The 17,204-nt window shown below is 50.2% G+C and overlaps 1 protein-coding gene across 3 annotated transcripts in view; it reads left to right on the forward strand.

The window, feature by feature from the left end:
- HNF4A (hepatocyte nuclear factor 4 alpha) overlaps positions 1 to 16,592 on the forward strand; it is a 59,949-nt gene extending 43,357 nt beyond the window's left edge. For 2 of the 3 annotated variants that reach the window (XM_004468934.5, XM_004468932.3), the window contains exons 4-10: positions 940 to 1,046; positions 1,321 to 1,476; positions 4,794 to 4,881; positions 6,184 to 6,339; positions 7,770 to 8,006; positions 12,482 to 12,634; positions 13,706 to 16,592. In XM_004468934.5, the coding sequence (XP_004468991.1) occupies positions 940 to 1,046; positions 1,321 to 1,476; positions 4,794 to 4,881; positions 6,184 to 6,339; positions 7,770 to 8,006; positions 12,482 to 12,634; positions 13,706 to 13,848 (1,040 nt within the window). In that variant the 3' untranslated portion in view covers positions 13,849 to 16,592. The remainder of the gene's footprint in view (positions 1 to 939; positions 1,047 to 1,320; positions 1,477 to 4,793; positions 4,882 to 6,183; positions 6,340 to 7,769; positions 8,007 to 12,481; positions 12,635 to 13,705) is intronic. The other variant, XM_004468933.3, reaches the window with a different exon arrangement.
- The last annotated feature ends 612 nt before the right edge of the window (positions 16,593 to 17,204 follow it).

Raw genomic sequence — 17,204 nt, forward strand, 5'->3', positions numbered from 1 at the left:
GTGGATCACCCTGGCACCTGCCCCAGGGTGTGTGAGTGCAGTTCTGGCCTTTGGAAAGTTCTTCCACAAGCTGAGTTAGACCCCATCTCCCTTCATTCCCACCTGCTCATCAGGGCTGTAGCCTCTGGATGCCCCACACCGACCCCCAACTCCTAGTGTCTTTCCTTTGTTCCTGGACAGCTCTGCATTGTCTCTTTTTGGGTTGAATGCTCTCCCCTAGCACCTCCCATCAGTCACAGACAGCCTCTCCCCACCCTACCTGGTGCCCACCCTCTTTTTTTTTTCAAGGTACCAGGTCAGGGATTGAACCTGAAGACCTTGTATGTGGGAAGCTGGCACTCAACCACTGAGCCACATTGGCTCTCCTGAGTTGGCTTTTTTGTTTGTTTGTTTGCTTTTATTTCTCCCCCCTCCCTCCATTGTCTGCTCTCTGTGTCCATTTCCTGTGTGTTCTTTTTTGTCTGCTTGTCTTCTCATTAGGCAGCTCTGGGAACCGATCCTGACCTTCAGTGGGAGAGAGGCAATCATTCTATTGCGTCACTTCAGCTCCCTGGTCTGCTGGATCTCTTATTGTTTCTCCTCTGTGTCTCTTTTTGTTGTGTCATCTTGCTGTGCTGGCTGTCCGCGTGGGCCAGCACTCCTGCGTGGGCCAGTGCTCCTGCATGGGCCAGTTTGCCACATGGGTCAGCTTGCCTTTACCAGGAGGCCCTGGGTGTCGAACCCTGGACCTCCTATATAGTAGACGGGAGCCCAATTGCTTGAGTCACATCTATTTCCCTTTGTTTGTTTTGCTTGTTGTTGTTTTTTGTTTGTTTTGTTTTTAGGAGGCACTGGGAACCGAACCCGGGACCTCCCGTGTGGGAAATGGGTGCTCAACTGCTCGAGCCACATCTGCTCCCCCCACCCTCTTTCTTGACCTCTCCCTCTGCCTCCACACAGCCGTCCAAAATGAGCGGGACCGGATCAGCACTCGCAGGTCCAGCTATGAAGACAGCAGTCTGCCTTCCATCAGTGCGCTCCTGCAAGCTGAGGTCCTGTCCCAGCAGGTACCGAACTAGCCGCCCACCTCCCAGGCCCCCCCACACCAGACAGGGGCCTCCACCCCGTCCCCCGCCCCAGCCAGGCCCTGGAGCATCAGACAGAAGGGCCCTTGAATAGCACAGGAGGGAAGGGAAACTCTCTGGGTCCAGGGACAGGGCACCCACCAGTGTCACCCACCAGGGTTCCATGGGGTCCCAAGGAGCTGGCAAGGGTTGGGGGCACAGGCAGCAGGTGAAGGCCCAGGGGGAGCCCTCCCCAGCATTCTCCTTGTCTCCCCAGATGACTTCCCCCATTTCCGGGATCAACGGCGACATCCGGGCCAAGAAGATCGCCAGCATCGCAGATGTGTGCGAGTCCATGAAGGAGCAGCTGCTGGTGCTCGTGGAGTGGGCCAAGTACATTCCAGCTTTCTGTGAGCTCCCCCTAGATGACCAGGTGAGGGAAACGGGGGCGCTGGGCAGCCAGGGTCCTGCTGGCCCACCTGGGTTGGAACGTTGTTGGACTGGTTTGATTTCGTTTAACGAAAACTGCAAAGTGATTGCATGTGCCTGGATGTGTTTGCATCACTTTAGAAAGATGGACTTGTCTAATCCCTCCAAAAGCCCTCTGAAGTAGATACTCTTATTTTTCCCATCTTGTAGATGAGGAAGCTGGGGCACAGAGAGGTGAAGCCACTAGTGCAAGGTCAGCACAGATGAGATGAAATCCAGGCAGACAAGCCCCAAAGTCCAGGCTCCAGCCACTGCACCTTGCAATTCTCTTGGAGGCTGTGGAGGTGGGGTACTATCAGGGGCTCAGAGTCAGGGGTCAGGGGATTTGGCCTTGAGCCTTGGCTCTAAGGCTGGTTCCTTCTTGATCTTGGATGAATTACTTCCTCTCTGGGCCTTAGTTTTCTTATCTGTAAAGTGGGAATGAAAATATCCCCATGGGAGTGTTGTTGGGAGGACAGAGGGCATTACTATTTAAAAGGTATACAAGTCATGACATGGTGCACCCACACAGTGCCTGCACCCACGCTGGTCTCCCTAGAGATCAGTTTCTCACTTGCATCCCACCAAGATGGCTTACCTCAGCATTTTAGTTCCCAAAGTACAAAAACCAAAGTTGTCCCAGGGAAACAGGTGGGAGGCAGGGGCACAGCTCCAAGGACAGATGGGTTTGTGAGATTCTGTAGATGGTTGTACCTGCACATAGCACCCCTAGACTGCTGAGACTTCTGAGAGATTTTCCCTGTCCGGAAAAGGGTTGCTGGACTGGGTTGCCTCTCCTGCTCTGAAGAAGTTTCAAGGGCACCAACGGACAGGCGATGCAGGAACCAGCTCCAGGAGCTTTTGTTTATGTATTTTGTACATTTGTACAAGAGACTTACAACGTATGTCAGGATATTAAAGGATCTGAGAAGCCCTGCTGCCAAAGCAGCTGTTGAGCTTTGTGGAAACCAGGACTTCCCAAATTCCTTTGACCCCCAGACTCTGCCGGAACACCTATTACTATCCCATGGTGGGGCACGTTGTAGAAACGCTTATCTGGCTGGTCCTCAGCCTCACGCAGGGGAGCTGGACAGTGGCCCCTTCCATGGATCCCCCCCTCCTTTAGCAGTGGTGACAGGACAGGCATCTCCGCCAGGCTGCCCCTGCCCTCGCCCTGCTCCTCATGCTCTGGCCCTGCTCCCCTCTGCTGGAGAGTCTACATTAATGTTTAATCACCCCTGTTCCTTCCCAGGGCCTTAGCAGGGCAACAAGCTACCCCCAAGCTGAGCAATTGTTAACCTCGATTTCCCACCCAAACCTCCCTGGCTGAGGCTCAGAGCATTCTCGGAGAGCAGTGATGGGTGGCCAATAACGTGGGAAAATCATTAACCCCCACCCCCACCCACCTGGCTACCCCCCAGAACAGCCACCATGTTGGGGGCGGAATCTGGGACCAGCGTTTCCAGCTGCTCATTCATGGGGTATAAGGAGCCCATCTGGGTGGGGCACATCTGGGCGAACTGGGGACATTGTCCTTCAAAGGACACCCAGAATCTGTTGACTGTGCTCCAGGAACCAGTGTCCGAGTTTGTCTGTTGGAGATCAATCCATATAAACCTGGAAGGTTGGGTACAATGGAAGAAGAGAACTGAGGTCCAGAGAGGGGGAGCCATTTACCCAAGGTCAAGAGTAAGCTAGCCACAGAGCTGCTGGGATTCCAGTCTAGGTCCACTACCCTCCAGGTTGAGAACCGCTGGGATAAGTGGCAAAAGCCCTTAGCACAGTGCCTCATGTGTGGGAGGGGTGGGAAGTCCCCTTTGCCTGCCTTTGTGCTGTTCATGGAAAGCACATGAACTCTGCCCAAGGCTGCTTGCCATTTCTCCCCACCCCTCCTTTTTTGGTCATCCTTACAAGGCTCTAACCTTGGGGAATAAAAGAGATAAAGATAGGTGGCTGCCCAGAAGGGGCAGATCTAGAGAAGATGGCAGAAGTTCTTCATTTATTCATTTACCCCTGCTTCCATTCATCATTCATTCATTCAAGCAAACATTTCTTATTACTATGTGCCAGGTGTTCAAACCTCCGAAAAATTTCACCTCCTGAGAGAGAGGCTCTCTCCAACCTCCTTTTCTAATGCAGCCCTTCCTGCCTGATTGCACTCTCCCAGGATGGATACTTTCCTGCTTTCCTTCTCTCCTCCGTCCCCTTCTTCCCTTTCCCTCTCCTCCCCTCCCCTCTTTTCTTTTCCTTTTCCTAGTGTCTAAAAAGTACCTGGCACTTAGTAGGAACTTAACAGCTGATGACTGAAAGAATGAGCAATTAAATGAATTAATAAACAAAACAATAGTTTGGCCTGCTAAAGAACCTCTGATATTCCTAACCCAGGCTTGCAGATAAGATCCCCAAAGCAACCAGCCTGCTGGTATTTTCACCAGCCCACCCTTTGGTCCTCATGAAAGCAGTAAAGTGGAAATAGAGCAGATGGTTCTGAAAGAGCAGGTAATGTCCTGTGAGCTGGCTGGGCACCTATGCCAGACTTCATAGGTTGCCTTGTCCTCCTTGCAGACAAGGGCTCTTGTCAAGCTGATCCCTGCCAAAGGGCCAGTGCTCAGCTCTTGGCTTTGGACAGGGCCAGCCCTGAGAATCAACATCCACATCCAAATTCTTGTAACGCTCTCTCAGAATCCTAGAACCTTACACTGTCAAGTGGGCAGATGCCTTGGAAATCTTCCAGACCAGTGATTTCCCAAACACAATCACACATAGAATCAGCTGGGGAACTTAAATGTTAAATGCAGATTTCTGGGCCCTGCCCCACATACACAGAGTCAGAATGCCTGCAGAAAGGGCCTAAGAATTTGTGTTTTTCTAAAGTACCCTTCATAATTCTCTGTAGTTCGTGCATGGGTAGGAATTTGGGACCCACAGTTTTAGATCTTTCTGGGGTCAAAGACCTGTTTGAGAACCTGATGAAAACCTTTGAGCTTCTACTCAAAAACGTACACATGGAAGGCTGCTTCCAGTTTCACCAGGCACACAGGTGAGGTCTGGAGAGGAGTAGCAGCTTGCCCGAGGACATGTTGTTTCCCCTTCCAGGTTTCTCAGGCTTCGCTGGATCTCTTCCAGGTCCCTGGTTATCAGTTATGGGAGAAAGGCAGCAGTTTTATAGTGTGGGCAGGTAAAGATAAGAGGGAGCGTTGAACTGACCTGCCTGGGGTCCTAGAGTCGCCGGCAGCCGTGTTCCCAGGGGTGTTCCCAGAGGCCATTGCTTCTCTCCTCCAGGTGGCCCTGCTCAGAGCCCATGCGGGCGAGCACCTGCTGCTCGGCGCCACCAAGAGATCCATGGTGTTCAAGGACGTGCTGCTCCTAGGTAAGGGGTCCACCTGCCCCGGCCAGCGTCCTACAGAGGGCATGGTCAGTGCAGCCCACACCGGGCCCGGGGGGTTTCCATGATGGCAGGCCGGGATGGGGAGACCGATCAAGGCCGGCTCAGTCACCCCAGAGAATTGAAAGCAGGGACTCAGACACCTGTACCCATGTTTATAGCAGCTTTGCTCACAATAGCCACAAGGTAGAAACAACCCAAGTGTCCATCGACAGATGAATGGATAAACAGGTATGGCTTATCCATACAATAGAATATTATTCAGCCACTAAAAGAATGTCATTCTGAAACATGCTACGACATGGATGAACCTTGGAAACATGCTGAGTGAAATAAGTCAGACACAAAAGGACAAATATATGATTCCACTTGTACGAAGTATCTAGAATAAGCAAATTCCCAGAGACAGAAAGAAAATTAGAGGCTACCTAGGTTTAGGGGGGAGAGGAAATGGGAAAATTGCTGCTTAAAGGGTAAAGAATCTCTATTTTAGATGATGAAAAAGTTTCAATAGTGGAAGGTGGTGATGTGTAAAAGTAATAAATGCCACTGAATTGTACATATAAAAATGATTAAAATGGCAAAGGAAATATGAGTGCAAGGAATTAAAATTTCCCAGCGCTAAAGGTCTGGCACAATTAGGGTTATCCCTGGATTTACCTGTTTTCCCATGAGCTTTCTAGAGTAGGAGCAAGAGGAGAGCCACGCGTCAGGAATGGCACAAACTCCCGCCCACGTCACCTGTGCTTCCTCCATGTTTACTTATGATTTTTAAATGCTTCTGTGGTGCACACTATGTGCCAGGTACTGTTCTAAGTACTGTACAAACGTTAACTCCTTTTGTACAAGCCTGTGAGGCAAGCTCTATTATTTATCCCTATATGCCAGATGAGACAACCGAGGCACAGAGAAGTTAGGGGACCTCCAAATATACCCAGCTTTCTGTGGAAGAGCCAGGATCCAACAGGGCGGTCTGGCTTCAGAATCTGGGCATTTAACTTTAATGCTTTGGTGCCTCCCAACTGGCCCTGAATATCAGTCGGTCTTGTGACTTGTGACTTGAGTTGGGGAACGAGGCCAGGGTGATGCAAAAGGAGTCCTAGAAAGCCAGGCTTCAGCCCCAGCCGGTGACCTCAGACAGCTCACCCCCCTGAGTCTGGGCCTCCGCTTCCTCATCTGTGAAATGGACACAATGATACTTGCGGTACTCCCACGGCTACAGCACGTGGGGAGGGAGGGGCAGACCCGAGGGTGGCCGTCTCCCCTTCACGCTTCCAACCCTCCCAGGCAACGACTACATCGTCCCCCGGCACTGCCCGGAACTGGCGGAGATGAACCGGGTGTCCATGCGCATCCTCGACGAGCTGGTGCTGCCCTTCCAGGAACTGCAGATCGACGAGAACGAGTACGCCTGCCTCAAAGCCATCATCTTCTTCGACCCAGGTACGCCCGCACCTCGCACCCAGCCCCTGGCGCTCCAGATGCCGCAGGCTGTTCTTACGGGTCACGTGCCCTGAGTCCACAACCTCATTTCGTTATTACAGCACCCGGGAGAGATGGATTGCGTTAGATCCATCTAATGGATAAAAGGATGAGGAAAATCACGGCGCAAAGGGATGAAGTGATGCCACAGGGCAAGCTGACTCCAAAGGCCTGTTTGTTTCTTTCCCTCCCTCCTTCCCTCCTTTTCCTTTCCTCTGCCTTCCACTCACTCCCTTCCTCCCAGCTTCCTTCTTTTGTTCTTTCCTTCCATCTTTCCTTCTATTCTTAATTTTAAAAATCAAAATAATGTGTGCACATGCCGGAAAATGCACGTAGCTCCCTATCCTGTCCCAGCCTGGAGGCCCCTCCCCAGGGGAGCCACTTCTAGCTCTCTTAACATTTCTTCTGGCATTTCCCTCTACAGCTCTAAACAAAATGCCAAGCCTTCTATTTTTTGACACCCATTTTCAGTAGAATTTTTCCTCTGATTGTTGAAGGCTCTCCCCTACCACCACTCCCATCCCCCTCATATATATACATATGTAAATTTCTTAGGCGGTACTGGGGCTCGAACCCGGGACCTCGTACATGGGATGCAGGCACTCAGCCACTGAGCTACATCCGCTCTCCTCTCAATATAGTTTTATTGTTACATTGCTGTCTCTGGGAAACTCCAGCTTTGTGTTTTTGCCTTTATTTCTTGTCCTGCCGTGTCTCCTAAGGCGTCACCTTGCAGGATGAAGAAGACGCACCCCCTACCCTTCAGCTCTTGACTCTTCTCTCCCTGTTCCATCGACTGACTTTGGTCAGCTTCATTTTTGCAGAACATCTTGTAGTTACGTCTTTGTGCAAAGCCTGATTTCATTCAGCCCAGGAGACTCGCTTCCTCCCATCCCTCCCCGTGTGCTGGAGGGGTCCTCCTGTGAAGGGGGAAGGGAGACTCTTCTCAGGCGGCAGAAGCAGTGTGTGCTGAGGTCCAGATGCTGGGCTCGGCAACCGGCTGTGTGACCTGGGGCAAGTCCTTTCCTTGCTCAGTGCCTCAGTTTCCCTAGGTATAAAACGAGGTGGTTGCTAGGTGCCCTCTTGTGTGTGTCGCTGAAGTCTTGCCCTCCCACCTCACATCTCCCCTGAGTTCTGCACCTTAGGAAATGTGACAGAAACCTTGTTCTGCCTGAGACCAGGGAGCCCCGCTCTGGGCTCGTGTACCCTGGCTTTTGAGGACCCTGAATTCCCATCCCAGTGCTACTGAAGACTCGCAATGTGACCTTGGCCCATGAGGCCCCCACGTGGTTGGGCCCCATGTATTGGGGAGACGCTCCTCGTTGGGAGGCCTGGGTCCTGACTCACAGATGCTGCCTCTGAGCCCCACTGCCCGCTCCCTGTCATTGCAGATGCCAAGGGGCTGAGTGACCCGGGCAAGATCAAGCGCCTGCGTTCCCAGGTGCAGGTGAGCCTGGAGGACTACATCAACGACCGCCAGTACGACTCGCGCGGCCGCTTTGGCGAACTGCTGCTGCTGCTGCCCACGCTGCAGAGCATCACCTGGCAGATGATTGAGCAGATCCAGTTCATCAAGCTTTTCGGCATGGCCAAGATCGACAACCTGCTGCAGGAGATGCTGTTGGGAGGTCTGTGCTGGCTCCGGGCAGGACTGGGAGGGTAGGGGGGGAACGTCTGTCTCCAGGAGACAAGCCTCGCACAGGCCTGGGCTCACCTCCTAATTCCTTCACTATAGGGCCTTGGGTAAGTCACTTAACCTGCCAGTGTTTCCTCATCTGGGAAGGCACTGGGGCCTCACACGTGCCAGTCACAGTGCTAAGTGCTGGAGATTCAGCCGAAGGCACGGTCTTGGCCCTTTTGGAGAGAGAGAGTGTGTGTGTGTGTGCATGTATGTGTGTGTGTGTATCAGGGCTGATGGGAACACACAGTAAGTTTATAATAAGCTGACTACAGATTTCGAAACAGGTAGATAATATAATAGAAGGTAACTGAAAAGGGACCTTTTTAGGTGGCTGTTCAGGGAGACCTCTCTGAAGTGGTGACTTTTGTGGTAAGACCTAATGGATGAAAGAAAATAAAGCATTTAAAAGCCAAAAGATGGACATTTCAGGCAGAAATAATTAGAGCAAAGGCCCTGGGGTAGGAGACGTTTGTGTTTTCAAGAAAGGAGGAGGAGGCCGTGAGATGGGGGAAGCTGCATGAGATGAAGATAGAGACTGGGCAGAAACTGAATCAAAAACATATGGCCTTGTAGCCATGGCCAGAAATTTGTATTTTATTCTTATTGCAACTATTAAAAATCAGACTGACTGTTGGATGAAGAATGAATTCCAGGGGCAAGAGAGCAAGCAGGAGACTACTTATGATGTCACTGTCGCTGATTAGGTAAAGGACACTAGCGGCTTGGACTGAAGGATGACTAGGCAAGTGGAGAAGTATAGATAGATTTGCGGATCTACTTTGGAGGAAGAACACACAGGAATTTCTGATTGATCTGACATGGGAGTGAGGGGAAGGGGAAGGGAACAAGGCTGGTGCCTAGATTTTGCTTTAAGTAACAGGAATGAGGGTGGAAGGAGTTGTTGACTGAGATAGGGAAGACAGAAAATCCTGCTTTGGGCTGGGTTTGGTGGTGGTGGTGAGCGGGCGAACCCAGAGACCCATTTTGGATTTTAGTTAAACTTGAGATATCCCAGATGAATTATCAAGGGAACAGATGTATGAGGTGGCTGCTCTAAATTAGCCCAAAGTTCAGCCGAAAGTGAAAAGCAGCTCTGAGGCACCCCAGCATTTAGGAGTCAGAAGAGGAGGTACCATCACAGCAGAAAGAAAGACTAGCCAAAGGGATAGGGAGAGAAGACAGGAAAATGTGGTGCTCCAGAATAAAGCGAAAAGCGTGGTGTAAGGAGCATGGGTATTACTGGTGTTAGATGGGGGTGGGGGGAGGGATCCATTGGATTTTGCAACATGGAGGCTCTTGATGCGTGTATTTAGAGCAGTGTGTGAGGGCTGTGGAAATGGAAACCAGATTGGAGGGTGTTACAGAGAGAGTGAGTGGGAAAGTGTAGAAGTGGAGACGGAAAGTGTAGACCACACTTGGGATATGTTTCACTATGAAGGGGACTTAGGGAGTTGAGGATGATTGTAAGTGAATGATAACAATGAGGGATCATGGACTCTAGCCTGGACTAAAAGTGAAATAAGGGTGTGGTGATAGTGAAAGTGGGGGTCAGTAAACTGACATACCTGAATAAGGTTGAAGAACTTTTAGGTTGAGTGAGTTGGAAGGGTGGGTGACAGGACCTAAATAAGAACGCTTGAACTCAAGATTTAGGAGGTGCTGGGCAGGGGTTCTTAACTTTGACCCTGTTGACATTTGGGGCTGGATAAGTCTTTGTTGGGGGGCTTTTCCATGCATTGTAGGATATTCAGTAAGTAGAGCCCTGTCCTCTACTTACCAGATGCCAGTAGCAACCCCCAGTTGTGACCACCAAAAATGTCTTCAGACATTACCAAATGTCCCCTATATGGGGGCAAAATCACCCCTGCTTGAGACCAGTAGCTTAGGGTGGGGCCATGGGAGCAGATGGCACAGGTGAAGCAGAGGAAAAGATACATTTGGTCAGGTGAGAAGAATAAAGAGCAAGTGAGCTGGTTGACAAGTGAATCTTCCTTATGCATCTTGAAGTTGTTAGAGAGATGAGAGAGGAGAGATGAAGAAGAAAACACTGAGTCCAAGACTGGCAGTGGGGTGAAGGGAAGGGGTAAAGATGACCAAGGAGAGCTCACAGATGTATCATCAAATGGTGTGAGCATCAAAGGAGTTGGAGGAGAAACGACTTGGATATGTCCTTAGAGATGTGGAGAGCCTCACCTCTACCTCACCTTCTAATCTTCCTTCCTTCACCTGATGTTTATTGACCTTCATTCAACCACTGGGGGAGCCTCGTGGTGAACAAGATGCACAAGGACCCTGCCCTCTTAGAACTTAGATTCCAGGGAAAGAAGGTGGACATAAGATAAATTATCACCTAAATAATAAATGTATAATCATAATGATTATCAATGCTCTGATAGATGAGGATGGGGTTTGATGAGAGGATAATTTGGATTGGGGATGAGGCAGAACTTCTCTCAGGAAGTCGCATCTGATCCCTTCACTGGGAGAGAAATGGACAGACTAGAAGACATTTTACAAGGAATGAGTAATTGGGTTTGCTAATGATTGGGTGTAGGGATGAGTCACGGATGGAGCCTGGCTTTCTGGACTGAGCATCTGAACAATCTTGTCACTGCTCAGTGCCACCCTCATATGTCTTCCCTATAGCAATAGGAATGCCAGGAATGAGACCCCATTGTCCTTGGTTCCTTCTGGGCCCATAATTCTGATATGTTGGAGCCCCACCTACTTCCCCATTCTCATCAAAGCTTCATTGAGCACCTGGGTGATGGGTGGGCTGGTGTTGGGAAGCCATTTGAATGAGAGTGAGTAGGAAGTGGTCAGGACACAGTCCCTGGCCTCAGTCTCAGGGATGGGTGTGACTCAGCAAGGTGGTTAGTGCTTCCCTGGACACCAGTGAGGGAGGGTCCTCCTAAAGGTTCCCAACAATCTCACCTGTATTCCAACAACCTTGGTGGTTGGAAAGTGAACTGAAACCTGAGCCCTGTGGGACCACATATGTGGGAACCCAGCATATGTGCTCAGGATTTTACAGGTTTCAAAGCACTTTCCCATATGGCAGAAGATCTTTACCAAGGTCTGTTAACATTTGGGGTCAGATGGTTCTTTGTTTTTAGGGGGCTGTCTTGTGTATTATAGGATGTTTAACAGCACCACCACCCCTAGTCTCTACCAACTGAGTGCCAGTAGCATCACCCCCACCCCTAACACCATAACTGTAATAACCAATTTTGCCCACCAAACATTGCCAATTGCCCTCTGGTGAGCAAAATTGCCCCCAGTTGAAAACCACTGTCAGTGGTAACTCAATTAATTCTCACTTGACCCTGTAAATATTATTATGAATCAGTTGTCACTAGACCAGGATCAGGAGCTTGTGCTCTATTGCCAGATAAACTTAGGCAAAATCATCTCTCTGTGCCCTCTTACCTCCTCTGTAAACTGGGACAATAATGGTACCCACTTTATAGGGTTGTTGTGAGCATTAAGTTTCTTAAAACATGAAAATCTCTGAAACAGTGGCTGGCATATTATAGGTGCTCAGTCATCTTTGGCAATCACTGGGATGTGTACTTTAGAAGTCTCTGCCAGCCCTACAATGCCATTATTATCAACACCATTGTCATAGTAGTGAACATGGCCTATTACCAAACCATACCCTGTATGGTATTATCACTCACACGTTTTTGAGCAATTAATGAATTTCCAGACATTTTGCTAGGTCCTGAAGGAGAGGAGAAAACTATACCTGAAGTTGTATTGCCCATAGACAGAGGGAGTAATTGGCCCCAAAGCTAAGTTATGGATAAATTCTTTGCGAATTCAGAGGAAGGAGAGTGGGGAGAATCAGAAGAGGCTTCTTAAGGAGGAGGTACCTCAGCTGGTTGGGATTTGGACTTGTGGACATGGGGTTAGGGAAGGCATCTCTAATGAAAGCAATGGCATGAGCAGGATATAGAGATAGGGAAGTACAGGGAACACATAGGTGCTATGAGTAGGTCAGTTTGGCTGGAGCAGAGGTATGGGAGATGAGGCTAAAAGGAGAGCTGAGACCAAATGGTTAAAAGCCTAGCACATCAAGGAGCTTCAAGAGTCATGGATTAAAGTAAATATTACTATGCTATCAATATGCTATTAATATTTAAGTAACCTCAGACCTCCTTATATGCTTCTTTTTTCTTTCAGATCACTTTTGCTTTCTTGGTTTGATAGATTCTCTCAATAGCCTAATGAAACCCATGTACAGGAGTGGTAATCCCCAGTTTACTAACCCAGAAATAGGTACCAAATAGGCAGTGTTGGACAGGCAGGTCAATTGGCCTGTCCATTTGCCTTCATGGCCTCCATGAAGGAGATGGTTCTTCAAGACCTGTGGTCCTTACCTAGATTCTCCATCCTGACTGAGCCCCTCTCCATCTGCAGGGTCCTCCAGTGATGCACCCCATGCCCATCACCCCCTGCACCCTCACCTGATGCAGGAACACATGGGCACCAACGTTATTGTCGCCAACACGATGCCTGCTCACCTCAGCAACGGACAGATGTGTGAGTGGCCCCGTCCCAGGGGGCAGGCAGGTGGGCAACCTTGCTCTACCCAGCAAGGGGTGAGGATGGGGCCTGAGAGAGGAGACAGGAGAAGGTTGGGTCTAGAAGGTGGGAACTGGGATACAGCCATCCTCTGTGTTCTAGGCTAGCGAATGAGGGGTGGGATTGTCCATTGGGGTGATTGACAGCCTTTACTGAATGAAGTTGTACTGGGGTGAAACAATCCATTAGTTGATGATATCCATTGGGTGAGAAATCCATTAGGTGATATTGTCCATTAGGTAAGATTCTTCTTTGAATAAAGCTGCCCAATTGGGTTCAGCTATCCATTAAACTGTTGGGTAAAGCTATCCATTGGGCGGGGATTTCTACCAAGTTATACTGTCTACTGAGGTGAAATTTCAAGGAGTGGGTTTGTCATTGGGTAAAGTACTTCAAAAAGTAAGATAATCATTGAGGTGTGGTCCATCAAAATGAGATTCATTTCACTGAGATTATTCTTTGGGAAAATTGTTCACTGGATGAAACTAAAATTGGGGTGAGGTTGGTCATTGACGTAAAATTGGCCAATTGAGTCTAAGTTACTCTGAGCCTGTGATGGGGGTAGAGCCAATTAGTTCTGTAACTAATCTGAATATCAAAGAAATGGTATTTTATGGGCCAGTTAGCCAGATCCTTGGGTCTCATCAACTGCTCCTTGGGTCTCATCAACTGCTGCTGCTTCTCCCAAGAAAGGGTATCCCTGTCACAGGTCCTACTGTCCTTGGAGAGAGTTGGACTAAGGCCCTGGGTTGGGGGAAGCAACCCAAGTCTCCACCTCAGGTGGTGGAGGAGATGGGGCTTGATAGGACCTGGGGAAAACACTCAGACCACAGAATCTGTCCCAGCCACAGCTTCTGGACCTCATGGAACTTAGACATTATGATCTGCACCTCACGGTTTTGAGATATAAGCTACCTTAGCAATGATCTCGTTTCTTTCATTGTACAGAAGAGGAAACTATGTCACAGAAAGGGGAGAAGAACTTCCTTAGGGATCTTCATTTACTCCCCAAAAGGCTGGAATTCTGAGCAACCCCTGTCTGTCTCTTTGTCTCCCCAGCCACCCCTGAGACTCCACAGCCCTCCCCACCAGGTGGCTCTGGCTCTGAGCCCTACAAGCTCCTGCCGGGAACCATCTCTACAATCATCAAGCCCCCCTCCGCCATCCCCCAGCCGACCATCACCAAGCAGGAAGTCATCTAGCAAGGCTCCCGGGGTCGGGGGCTCTGCTAGCTCCCCCCAGCCCCTTCAGAGAGTGCCTGGTCATCATGTGATCACAGCAAAGGAGGCGTGACAACGGGGTCAGTCCCAGAGCAGTAATGGAAAGGGCAAAGGGCCCAAGGACTTGGGCTGAGGGCCACACCCCACTGGCTACTACCCCTGCTCTGGATGATGGGGCTTCGACTCGGGAAAGCCCAGCTGGGACATCCTCTGTTGCCTTGGACAGTGTATCTCATACTGAAGCTACTGCCTTCATCTTCATCCATATCTACCCCCAACTTCTTCACCCCCAAAAGACTGCTGTCTGGAGACCACGTGGAACCTGGCTTGGGCAGAGCTCCCTTCTCCCTAGACTCGACTAGGACTGGTTGTAGTGTCTGGACACAGAGCCCTTTGAGGCTGGCTTGGGTCCTGGCACTTTCCTCTTCCCAGTTTTGTTGCCCCAACCTCAAACGCTCCTCTCCACTGTCACCTTTCTTGGCCATCCTGTTTTCCCTGAAGCCACCTCTCTGGAGGCTGAGGAAGACTCCAAAACAATTCCTCCAGTCATTCGGGGAACATTTTTGAAGTGCTGACTAGGCACAGTGTAGGAGCCTGTTAAGGAGGCTGCATTTCCTCCCCTCACCCACCTTCACTTCCATTCTGCAGGGACTTGGGTGGGTTTGGGGAGTGATGGACCCTCTAGGCTCTCAACAATGAGAGAATAATCCAAGGTCAACACCCTCATCAGGAACTTGGAGGGAGAGAGGGCTCGGTGGTCAGAGGAAGCATCCAAAAAGAAGTAGACAGTGTCCTCGGCCTCTAAGGAAGGATGGCATCGTGGCTGGTGGAGCAGGTGAGACAGGACATTCCAATTGAGGGCAAACAGCCTGGACAAAGGCCAGGAGGTCAGAAGAATGACCATGAAGAGGACAGGCTGTCTGGAGCAGAGAACATGCTGGAGAGCATGGAGGCTTGGAACGCAAGACTAAGGCATTTGGACTTGGTTTCCTAGGCCACGGGTGGCTGGGGAGGGAAGCGCAATGAGCTGGGCTTTCAGAGGCGAGTAGAGCAGGTCGACGGGGGAAGGTTGGGAGGCAGGAAGGAGGTGGGATGGGAGCCATGATGTAATCCAGGTGGGAGTGCTGAGGCTATAATTTGGGGCTGGAGAGAAGGGATGGAGCAATCGTCCCCAGGGCCTGCCTGGAGCTCGTCCTCACTGCCAGGCAAGGTCTTTGGCATTTGACAGGCCTCATCTCACTAATCCTTGGAATCACTCAGGTCGTTACAAAAGATGAAATTGAGTTCCAAGAGGGTAATTGATTTTTTCTGAAACTCACATAGCTAGTAAGTGACAGAGTCAGGACTTGAACCCAGGTCTGCCTGGATCAGAATGGGAACTCTTAACCCCACTGGCTGAACATTGTCTCCAAAAGGGCCCCTTTGGCCTCACTTGTGATCATGTTGAGAGATTTTCTGCCACCTTCTCCATCCTCAGAAGCCAAAGCCTCCACCCCCTCCTAGGACTAAGATTGACCTGAGGCTGCGTCCAAATACATTTAGGGTCCAGAATCCTGTTTGCTGTTAAATATTAGGAAGAATTCATGACTCCTGTGTCCCTTTTCTCTAGTCAATTCCCAATTTAGGGGAGAGGTGGCAGGCAATGGCTTCTGGGAGATGGACCAATCTGGCCCGGCAGCCTGGGAGTGGAACAGAGGGGATGGATGGGAGTGGAGGAGGGGTAAGAAGTCCTGGGTTTGAGATCTACCCTGGGGAGTAGTAGTCAAAGAGCTTTCTGAAAACACTAAACTCCAGGATGTAGCAGCCAGTATCTCACCAAGCAGAATCTTGGTGACTTTGGGAAAATTCTGGAAAATGCCATTGGGAATAAAGAAATATGGATCCTGGATTAGGTAGGCGAGTGACCCGTTAGACTGGCTACCAATACCTCACCCAGGTTTGAGCCTTCTGACTGGAGGGGACAGTGGCTTTCACCATTCCACCCAGCCAGCTCCAAACCTGGGGGAGATGGCTCCCTGTTCAGGGCTCTCAAGCCTCCCCCAGCCACCCCTCACCCCAATGCTCCAGAGATTCCAGCCAGAGGGACTCAGACTGGTCTGGGACAAGGCCAGGAAGCTGAAATCATTCTGGTCATTGTGGCCATTTCTGGCCTGTGTTCCTCCACCTCAAAATATTGCTCTGTCATAGGCAAAGTTGAGACAAGACTTTCCCATGGGAAGGAGTGGGTAACAATCTTCTGGGCCTGGGGGTGAGTCCTCTGCCCCAAATATCCCCTTTCTACCTTGCAGACTAAAAAGCAGTAGGGGGAGGATAAGCAGGGGCCTAGAATTCCTCCACCGAGACACCCTTCTCCAGGCAGCACTCAGCTCCCAGAATCCACGTGGCTCTCCCAGGAGTGCATAGAGGAGAGGGTCAGAAATGGCAGCGCCTCGATTTCTTGCGATGACAAAGCCAAATATTTTGCCTAATTGATCTGTGATTCGCCCGATTGGGACCAATTGTGAAATTCACCTAAAGCAGTTCCGGAAGTGGGGTGGGTCCCATCAGCCCGAGCTGCATCTTCCTGCGCATGTGAACCTTGCCAGGTCCTGTGTGGGCCCTGCAGCCCTCATCACTGCCACCCAAAGGGGCAAATAAGCCAAAAACAAACCAAAAAAAGCATTTCTTACTCTTTCATGTTTTAACAAAAGTTTATAAAACAAAATAAATGGCACATATGTTTTCTATGTCCTTGGATGGGTGTCTTTCCTTCCTTTCAGGTGTTATAAAGAAGACGGAGAATAGTCGTATGATCTTTCACAGGGTACAAAATGCTCTCGTATCCATTACTGTTTTCTAATCCTCACATCAAGAGGTAAGCAGGTTAGGCATTCTTAGCGAGAAGATGGCACCGAGGCTCAGGGGAAGTGATTTTCCTGGAGAGGCAGAGGTAGGACTCGAACGCTGCTCTCTTGACTCCCAGTACTAAACATGAGAGCCAGTGAAAGTTGGTCTTCTCTCCTGAAGAGGGGAGGGGTGGAGAGGAGGTGATGAAAGGACCTAGGAGAACAGCAAAAGGGTTCAGGGGCCTGTCACCTACCAGGTCCCGATGGAGCCCTGTCCTGCGTCACCTCCAGGGACTGGACCAGCCCTGTGTAGGAGACCTGGGAGTGCATGGGGACAGTTCATAAAAGCAGCTGTGATTTTTAAAAAGAAGTATAAAAGCACTTGAGAAATGGCAACTGGGCTTGGTCCTTTCCCCTCCTGATCTAGGTGGGTGGCTTTGTGACTTGGCCACCAGAGACACAGCCTCACACTCATTCGGTGGCGTGCTGAAGCCAGCTGGCAAAAGCCCATTG

Source organism: Dasypus novemcinctus, chromosome 24 (genome assembly GCF_030445035.2).
Source record: "Dasypus novemcinctus isolate mDasNov1 chromosome 24, mDasNov1.1.hap2, whole genome shotgun sequence".
NCBI lineage: Eukaryota > Metazoa > Chordata > Mammalia > Cingulata > Dasypodidae > Dasypus > Dasypus novemcinctus.